Here is a 10,413-nt window from a genome sequence, read left to right as displayed (position 1 = left end):
AGATTGTCAGGTATAGGCTGAGAGACCACTTCAGCCTCCTAAGGAGACTGGCTTTATAAAAGTATAACATGTAAGAAGCATGCACTGAATGTTTAACTCAATCAATGTAACAAATAATTAGAAAAGTGGGCTTGTGGTAACTAAGGTAAGTGTCCAGAACCTGGCTGGCATGAATGGCATGAATGTTTTTTTTTTCTTTTCTTTTTTTCTTTCTTTCTTTTTTTTTTGGTTAAGGGAAAGTTGAGTATCAAGAGGATATGGAGATACGATCGACCTTACACACTTAGAGTATTCACAATACAATCCGTGTATTTGTTCTCATCTCAGAAGCCCCAGGCTTGGTCTTTGTTACCTATTGGATTTCAGGAAGGCTGACTTGAGATGCGGCGTTGCCATTTCCTGGGCCTTCACTTATTTTTTTTTTTTCCGGCGCTGGCAGCCAGATCCTTTGTTGCGCCCCCTCGGCATTCATTTCTGCCCTCGCATCTCCAGACGAGGTGACGGGGTGACGGGGTGATGGGGATGATGTCCAGGTCATCGCGCGAAGAGCCCGAGACGACCAGCCTCGCCGGCCCCTGATAAAGGACAGCTGTGGCCAGGCGGGGGGCGTCGCGCCGCGCCCGCGCCACGCCGGGAGCGGACCGCTTTGTGTGCGCGTTTGTTTGTCTCCGCCGCGGTCCGACCGCGGGCCGCGACCCCCGGGGAGGCGGGGCCTCCTCGCACGGCTCCGCCCGGCCTGGGCTCAGGGCGCCGCCGCCGCCCTCGTTTGTTCCCTGAGATCTCCCAGCTCCGACCGCTGCGCCCAGCGCCAGGAGAGCCGGACGGGACCGCCCGGGAGCGCCCCGTGGCCTTCCCCCCAAGCACGCCCGCTGCTTGCTTTTCTCCCCGCTTCCTCACTTTCCCTCGTTAGCAGCATATCGGCGGGGCGCTTGGCAAAACTCAGACTAAAAACAAAAAAGAGAAAAGGACAAATTCGATGCACCAGTCTCGGACCTCCAGAGTTTGTAAAGGGTCGTAAGCATGTCGGAGTCGGGGGAGATAAGTGAATTTGGCTACATCATGGAATTGCTAGCCAAAGGCAAGGTAAGCGATGGGCGCGCGGGGCGGGCCTGGCGTCCCAACTCCGGCGCTTCCTGGCCGGTAGCTACAGGGGTCGGGGTCATTCCAGCAGGGGGAAGGGCTGGGAGCTGGGAACCCGGGGTCCGTGCGCTCAGAGCCGGCGTCCCGGCAGCTGCAGATCGCAGAGTAGCCACCTTTTCTTTATGGCGTGACGTCTCGGAAATGAGCTAAGGGGGGACATTCGGACGCGCTTGGGACCAGCTGGGCAACGGCGAGGGCTCCCGGGACGCCGAGGGGCCAGCGCCCACCCAGCGTGCGAAGGTGGAGAGGAGGGCGGGGCGTTGTCCGAGGGGGTCTGCCCCACGCACCCAGGACTGACTGCCTGGGTGGTGACTTCGAGTGGGTGACCTCGACTGTCTGGGCGCCAAGCGTGGAGGAGAGAGAGGCTCTGTAAGCGCGAGCGGGTCCGCGCAGTCAGACCGTGTGACTGGTGCCTAGGGCAGCGCCCTCTGCCCCGGTTCGCCCTGCCTTGGCGTTTTCAGCCCTCCTCTCGGGTCCTCAGGCGCTGCTCTAGGCCCCGGGAATATTTCAAGCAGTGTTCTTTTGGTGGGGAGGGGAGAGATGCTGGAGGAGCCGGATTTCAGCCCCGCACTGTCCCGGAGCCTTTAGGAACCCAGGCTAGCGCCGTCGGGGACGCCCCGCGACCACGCCCTCAGCTCGATTAGCCTGGCCGGAGCCTGCGGAAGTCTGGGCTCAGCGCTGCGGCCGAGAAGTTGCCCAGAGAGGTTCCTAAGTGACTTGCAGGCGGGACGTGTCGGGAAATACCGAGGTTGCACCTTGCACGGCCAGCCAGGACTCAGGCAGGGAGGAGGCGGGAAAGGGCATCTGCCCTGTGCGCCCGGAACTGCCAGCAGAAGCGGTGGCTCAGAGGGGAGCCCGACTCCCTGCGCGCCTCCATCAGAAAGAAAAGGGATGATTCTGCAGCTCAGGTTTGAGCACCTGAACTTCACACACCACTAACACCAACCCTGCTGATGGAGTCGTTAATTTAGCTGCATACTGGGCACGTTTAATGCATTGCCAGCCTAGACTCCCAAGCGAACCTATGCTTCCCTGAATTATTCTGTTCTGAATACATTCATCAGAAATAGAATATTCATTAACATTTTGAAGGTGGGTCTGTGCCTCGGGCCATTCCTACCATTTACAGCCTGGGCCGGAAGTACAAATGGAGGACACTCATTTCCACCCTGCACCTCCAGGGGCCTCCTACGCACACTGACCAGTACATCCAAGTCTCCAAACCGCCACTCCTGGACCACCTCCGGGCCTAGGGTGCGTGCGTATTGCTGCCTGCTCCGCCCTCTGAAGAATGGACCCTAGAGAGAAAAGTCCAGAAGAAATGGCTGACCCTGAGCGAAGAGGCGACCAAAAGTGGGCCAGAATCCTGCCTTCTAAAGAGCGGGATGTACAGCGAGACCCCGGTCGCCCAGGTCCAAGAGCCATGCCTAAACAGGACATCTTTTGGGGGACTGTGAGAGGATGGGGCGGGAGGTGGGGCAGGAGAAAAGAGAATGCCTTTTGTCTATTCAGAATAAATGAACTATTCTTGGTGGAATGGGGAATAGGATGATTGATAGGTGAGTTTTGTTCTATGACACGCGTTCTTCAAAGTAAGCTGGAATTTTACTGGTTGGCTATGCTTTTCTTCAATAGCAGATAAACCCTGAAATTCTGAGGGAATAGTTTTGGGATGGAACCCAGAGATCTGCATGTTATAACACCCCAGGTGACTATGAAGCAGACAGATTACTAAGACTGGTAAACACTGGCAGGGAGGTAGGGCAGAGCCATTAGTGAATCCTTAATACTCCTTGTAATCAAGTTAGATAAACAAAAACAAAAACAACCCTCTCAGGGGAGCAATGTGTTCATCACAACATGCTCACTGTAAGGAAAAAACAAAAATAAGCTTCTGGTGTCATTCATTGAATTTCTCTGCCTTTCTCTCTAGTCAGACCCTCTTCAGTAGGCTTCAGCAACTTTCTGTAAGTTGACTTACAGCATTGGAGAGGTCATGTGTCCCTTTTTCAATCTCTGAGGTTGGAAAGCTGGTTCACAGAGAAAGAGCTTAGGACATTTCTGCCTCTGCCTTTTTCTGGGGTGTGGGGAGGAGAGTTGGTCCTTTCAACTTAAGTTTATTCCCTACTGACCATTAGGTTAAAAATCTTGGTGAGACCTTCAAAAATGTTAGGCATCAAAATCCCAGTGGGGCCTCCAAAATGTTAGGTCAGACCCACCATGGGGGTGTCTATGAGCTGTTGCCACAGAAAAGACGCAAAGAATTGCACAGAAGTTAGCTTGGAAAATACAGTTTATTTAAAAAGTAAATTAGCAAGAGAGAAGATTCACCTCCCAAGGTAGGAGAGGGGACCAAAGCTAGGAAACTTGGAGGCCATAGCTCAAAGAGCCATGTGGACACACCAGAGTTTGACAAAGCAATAGCTAGAAAGTAAATCAGAGAGAGATTGATTCACCTCCCCAAGGTAGGGGAGAGGGCCAAGGCTGAGAAAACAAGGCAGACATAGCTCAAAGAACACACAGCCTGGCCAGTGGTTAAGGAAACAATGGCGACTGCTACTTGAAGTTGAACGCCTTTTCAACCTTCCCTTATGGGAGAGGGGACTGGTTGTTAAGTTGATTGGGTGGGGGTCTGCTCCACATCATCATGGAGGACAGGTAGGCACAGGTACTGACTCAGGTGTTTGGTGCAGGCAGATGGATGGGTTAGTCACATAACAGCTGCCATGGTGATGGGGTCTGTGTCACAAAGGGCTAATTAGGTTGATGTATACAAAACAAGCTGGGGAGGGGGTTGTAAAACAATTATCAATAGCTACCTCTGAGGAACTAATTCTGCCCCTGGCTAGTGATTAGAGGGTAAATTAAAGGGAACTGCTAGAAAAACATGACAAAGCTAAGCGATGCTAGAATGGCTATTCATTGGGTATATTGACTCCATGTTATGTCCTTTCACTGATGTCAACTCTCTCCAGCTTCATTTTAAACCCCTGTATTGTGTGTGACTATACAGGAATTTAACATTGACTGTTAGCCATGGAATAGCAGAACTTTGAGATAAACCTGCTTTATTTTCCTTTGAGGAGTTAGGTTGCATTTTGTAGTTCAGGTCTGTAATATAATGGATGACATAAAACTGCCTAATTCTGAGAGTTCAAGGAGAGTAGAGGCCTGTAGTCTGCCTGCCCACCCCTTTTCACAAAGTTGAGACCACTGAATTGACCGTCCTCATAATTACTTTCTCTTTTCTCCCAGATGTTGTTTCATCCTTGTTCTGGACTTCTCAAACTCTATACATTTGATTTAAAACACATGCTTGAAAATTGTACAGAATTAATATTTTGCTTGTGGAAAAATATTCAAACTTCACAGAAAACACTGCCCTCCCCAGGGACAGCAGTTTATATGTCTATTTAAAATTAAATTAGCTGACTGTGTATTCTCTGAATGTGGGAAATGAGCCTTTCATCTTAGTGTAACCTAAAACCTTCCTGACAAACTTGATCAGCTACTTTATCCTATTGTGATGGTTACTTTAATATTTAAGGTACACAGTGATCTCTACCATTGTGATGCTTCTGTTCATCTAACAATACCCTATACTGTAAGTATGGTTAATACTTATGATAATTCTCAAGACATTTAAAAAATCAATGTAAATGTATTTTCAGATATTTCACAGCGGGAAACGTTTACCATTTCTGAAAGCTGTCTTTTTGTTTCTTTTGCAACTCATCTCTTTGGACCAAAAGAGAGCTTTTCAAATCTGTGGTCAATACCTAGGATTACTCAAAGCAGTATTTTCAAACTGTTTTGGTCTCTTAAAAGGTTTGCCTCATTAATTATGACCATCATACATTATTCTGGAATCATATAATGAAGATTTGATACAAAGACCATAGACTTTAAATTTAGTATATCCTCTTATATTTTGCATATTTAACATACTTATATTTATGTATACATACCCAGAAAGTACATACCCAGAAAGTACATTTGTTTCCTATGGTTCAATAATTAGTGTTCAGACATGTCTAAGGAATACAGTAGTTTGAACAACATAAAAGAGACTTTGGAAAGTTTACACCTAATTTTGATTGTAGAGAAAAAGGCAATGATACCATTACTTAGTGAATTTTTATTTTAACTTTGAATAACTTTGAGGCACAAAAAAATTCAAGAATTTTTACAAATAAAACTTACTTTAAAACAAGGCAACAGTTATACTCTGAAAGAATTAGGTTTAGAAAATCCTCAAATCTAGACTAATGTAAGGTCTTAAACATTTCCTGGGACCAAAACAAAAATACCACCAAATGATCTGTTTCAGAAGGACGAATAGACAGTTGCTCACACAACTACAATCTAAACTGGGGTCATAATGGTAAGGTAGTGTTTACTGCAAAGTATTCTTTAAAATTTTTTTTATATCACGAGATTGAGTGACATGTATGTGCTGTGGGGAGTAGGGAAGACAAAGAAGAAGATTTGGTCTTTTGCAGTATCATTTGAAAAGAACTAATTTCATAAATTTCACAACTTTCCTCTTTTTTACTACATTGTCCTAAAAGATAATTGGGGGGAGGGGGAGAAGTATCTTCTAAACTACTTTGTAAAAGAATGTTTAAATAGGATTTTTAATGAAATTGTAAATTACATGGTTTGCACTTTTTTTTTGAGACAAGGTTTTACACTGTCACTCAGGCTAGGGTGCGGTGACATGACCATGGTGCACCACAGCCTCTAATTCCTGGTCTCAAGCAATCCTCTTGTCTCAGCCTCCCAAGTGGCTGGGGCTATAGTCATGTGTCATCATGCCTAGCTAACTTTTAAACAATTTTTTTTTGTAGAGATGAGGTCTCGCTATTTTGCCCAGGTTGGTCTTGAACTCCTAGCTTAAACCAATCCTCCCAAGTCAGTTTCCCAAAGTGCTGGGATTACAGGCATGAGCCACCACGCCCAGCCTACATGTTTTATACTTAACTGTAGGCAGTCCAGTAGGGATGCTAGAGTGAGACCCAGGTTTGAATCCTGGTTCTTTGTGATCTTGAGCATATTACTTAATCTTTGGGTGGAGGTGGAGAGGAATTTTTGTTGTTACATATCTCCTCTGAAGAGAGTTACACCTATTTCACAGGGTTATTGCAAGGGTTAAATAAATATTTTATGAAAGTTTCCTAATACTGTTATTGTTACATAATAGGCCCTCAATAAATGAAAGCTATTACCTCTAGCCATTATGACAACAGGATTGGGTCCTAAGACACCTTATTTCCAAATTGTGATCATTAAGAAGTAGAATAAGGGTAGTCAGATCAAATACAGGATGTAGAGTTAAATTTGAGTTTCAGATAAACAAATAATTTTTTAGTTCACGTATGCTCCAAGCAGTAGTTGGGATATTCTTATACTAAAAAAATTAACTATATAGCTGAAATTCAAATTTAATTAGATGAGTTGTGTTTTGCTAAATATGTACAGCAACTTAAGGGAAGGAATAATAAAATGTGACCAAAGGGGACCTGTTAGATAACTGCAAAATATACCAATTTGTTCACCTCAAGTTGTCTAAGAAATCCCTTTGCCCACCAGTTATGTAGTCAATACACTCCTGCCATTAATGGAAAAACGTCAGAGCAGCACTGTGTTCCCCTCAGCTTCTCAATTTCATATTATTGTCCCAGTATTACTGTCTAGTAGATATATGCCTACTAGATTTTGTTCCAACAAATAAAAGCTTAAATGGTTGGAAAGATAAGATTACAAAACATCAAACATTAGTGTACAAAGTGAGAGGACATAATCGTGTTAAAACTGAGCAGTAAGCCTCTAAGTGCTGGAGAGTTTCAGAGTGAAGGGAGATAATCAATGAAAACTAATGAAGAAGGCTCTAGAACTACAGCTTGAAAGATGAGAAGGATTTGCCAGGCAGGTGAAATCTGAACTTCCTGGATCTCTGGACTTCTGTCCACTGACTTTGTTCCCATAGAAAGACTTTATGATTGGTAAGCTTGACCTGTCACAGGCTTGGGTCAATAGTTGATAGATGGTGCCATTCATTATCCCTTCACCTATAACCTCCTGATGCCCAGCAGGATAGGCAATGTGCCAATGTACTATGAAGTAAAGTGCTGTGATTGACTTTATTTCCATATCCCTTATTTCTCATGAGTCCAAGGGCTCTCTTGATTTTGTGCCCATGGTTGCTCCAATGACTAGGGTTTCCAACAGGGGCAAGGTATAGGGTTATGTGGCCACATCACCTTATTTCTACTTCTTGCTTAGGACACACTAACAGAATAGTACTCTGCCTGTGTGATCTCAGACCAAACCAATTAAGAACCAGTGGTGCCTCATAGCACTGACTGAAATAAGCACTGTGGTCATGAGGACCTCACCTAGCCAGTAATTGAGTCTTTTCTTGGATAGTAGGTGTCAACAGGAAAAGATACCAGGTCGGCTTAGTGAGTAGTGTATGACTTAGAGAATAATGTGTTTATATTTTAAATATCAATTAATGAACATTTATTGAGTCTCTATTTTACCAAAACTTGAATTGTGTGTGTGTGTGTGTGTGTGTGTGTGTGTGTGTGTGTGTGTATGTGTGTGTATGTGTGTTTGGGAGGAGGGGGTTGTTGACCTTTTGGACTGCATGAAGTAGATGTGAGACAGCTCATACCCCATGATAGAAGAGCAATTAAGTAACACCAAGTGCCAAATAAGACCTCATAATGAAGGCAAGGGTGCTGAAGGTATAAGGACTTAGGAGAAGGTGATAGGAATGGAATGGACTTCTTTGTGTTGAATTTTGGCCTGAATTTTAAAATAAACTATGGAAAAGTAGGTTCTAGGATACTCCAAACTGGAGGGGGGGTAGGCACCAAGGGATAGGGTAAGCAATGCATACAGAATTACATGGTTTTCTATGTTTTTAACACAATATGATGGAAAGCCTTTCTTGTCAGTACATTCATTTTAACCCCTGCCTCGTATTTCATGGTATAATTTATGGATTGATATTTAGTTATTATAAATAAGGTCCCAATAAGACCTCTATATACATGTTTTTGTGCACACATGCAAATATTACTAGGAACATACTTGTCTTATTTTATTTTTGAGTTGGAGTCTCACTCTGTCACCCAGGCAGGAGTGCAGTGGCATGCTCACGGCAACCACAGCCTCGACCTGCTGGCCCCAGATGATCCTTCCACCTCAGCCTTCCAGTTAGCTGGAACTACAGGCTCACGCCACCATGCTAATTGTTTGGCTTATTGTAGAGTCCAGGTGTTGTCACATTGCCCAGGCTGGTCTCAAACCCCTGAGCTCAGGCAATCCTCTTGTCTCCGCTTTGCAAAGGTCTGGGATTACAGACGTGAGCCACTGTGCCTGGCTATTAGTAGGAATATTCTTAGACGTACAATTACTTAGTCCAAAGGTACTAATATTTACATTTGTGATAGGATTTGCAATTTTTTTTCAAATAAGCTGTACCAATCTATACTGTCACAAAAAGTCTTGAAAGTGCCCACCGAACATTTTTTGCCAAGTATATTAACACGTCTGAACTTTATATATCAGGTGGAAAATTTTTCAGTGAAGCCTAAAATCAGAAGCCAGACGGTTTTAAAATTTTATTTTCATCCAAATATTGTCTGTGTAGGTTTTATCTTTAGCTTATTTAATGAAACCTTCTAACACTTTAACTCTGTCAGCTAATAAGCTTTGGACCAAAACACGATCCAGATGTGCTGATATGGCTTACTTAACAGCTGGAGGGGAATTATTTAACTCAAAGGCCAGTATTAGAAACAGATTTACATGCTTTCTAATGGATGAGCCTTTAAAAATCAATATACGCACCCGGTCCCTAAATCATGCAGCCATTTGTTATTTTCCTCATTTCTCTCCTGATCAACACTTCTTAGAACCTGTGGGAAGGAAGCCTTTTCATGTCTTGCATGTGCGACCACGGAGCGGCCGCTAACCCGGATCAGAACAGCCTAGTTATTACCTGGCAAGAGGTTCATCCTCTCTGCACCTCACCTGTAAACCGAGTGTACTCCATTTAAGACAATTACTATAGTCCTTTGCTGTTCTTAAGTCTACACTCCTGATTTAGCTGCTGGGTTGGAGAAGAGGCTACTCGGCTGACAGGACTGTGGGAAGACAGCGGAACTCGCCAGCGAGAGACTTCTCCCAAACAGGAAATAAAAGTGGGAAGCATCTCAAAACCTAAACGAGATGTCTCGGTACAGCTCTGTGGTCCCTTCAACCCCGCAGTGAGGGCACCTGTTTTTAAAGTTGAATACCTAAGGATGCAATATTAGCTAGCCGGAAAAGGCCGCGGCATGGTCTAATAAATACGGCTTCCAACAATCCCTGGGTAACTTGTTATCCGAGTCTCCTGAAAACAATAACAAGAGAAACGCGCTTGAACCGCGGCGGGTGAAATGTACTTGGCTAGTCCCTGGGGTAGCGCGTTCGGCGGGCGCCCCCTGCGTAGGTGCCGGGGCAGCTCAGGACCCTCTGTCCTCGGTCCCCAGGAAGGAAACCACAGGCGGCGGCAGCAGGGGCGTGGGTTGGGGTGGAGGGCGCTCACTTGCGGCCGCCTCTTAAATCCAATTCCTGGCCAGCACTCGGGAGTGGAATCCCCACCCTGCGGCCTGTCCCCGCGCCACTAGGCACGAACGTGTCGCGAGTGACGGCACCGCCCCCTGGGGTGTAGACGCAGAAGGCGGAATACGAGTTCTCGGTGACTAGTCAGGGAATGTGAAGTTTAGCCAACGAATCAAGCCGGGAGAGAAGGGAAGAGCCGGGCGGGGGCAGGGACCCACAAGGGAAAACCTCAGGCCGGGCCTGGCTGGGGGCGCTGGTGGAGTGGGCGGGGTCTTGCTCTGGTCGCCTCCTGCAGCTCTGCGGTGCTTGCTGCGACCGCACGGCGAAGTGGCCCGGGCGGGCCAGCCCTCGCCTCTACCACCCTGTGCAGAGCCAGGAAGTGGGGCTTCTCTGTGCTACTTTGCACCGCGCTTTGCGAAGCAGAGGAAAAGCAAAGCTGAAGGGCAGAGGGGCCGCGTCGGGCCGGAGGACAAGCGCTGCAGCCCACTGCCGCAGAGCGGGACCGCCCCACCCCACTCCGCCTCGACCTCTGCGCACCGCCCCCCACCCACTGTCCTCCCCTCCTCCCCTCGGAGGTTTCCCATCCTGGCTGGGGGTAGGCGGGACCGGCCAGACGGGAGTGAGAGGCCGCTGGAGAAGGAGAAAGGTGAAGGC

General features: G+C 46.5%; 1 protein-coding gene across 3 annotated transcripts in view; it reads left to right on the top strand.

Annotated features, from left to right (window-relative positions):
• Window positions 1-515: 515 nt before the first annotated feature.
• Window positions 516-10,413, top strand: part of TRIM36 (tripartite motif containing 36) — a 42,919-nt gene continuing 33,021 nt past the window's right edge. For 2 of the 3 annotated variants that reach the window (XM_021717212.1, XM_008067296.2), the window contains exon 1: window positions 516-1,083. Coding sequence is in view for 2 of the 3 variants with exons in the window: in XM_008067296.2 (XP_008065487.1) it covers window positions 1,021-1,083 (63 nt within the window). In the remaining variant the exon portion in view is untranslated. The remainder of the gene's footprint in view (window positions 1,084-10,413) is intronic. The other variant, XM_021717211.1, reaches the window with a different exon arrangement.

This window comes from Carlito syrichta, unplaced genomic scaffold (genome assembly GCF_000164805.1).
Source record: "Carlito syrichta isolate Samal-C Ts95f unplaced genomic scaffold, Tarsius_syrichta-2.0.1 Scaffold309472, whole genome shotgun sequence".
NCBI classification, from domain to species: domain Eukaryota; kingdom Metazoa; phylum Chordata; class Mammalia; order Primates; family Tarsiidae; genus Carlito; species Carlito syrichta.
This window is presented reverse-complemented; position numbering and strand designations above follow the sequence as displayed.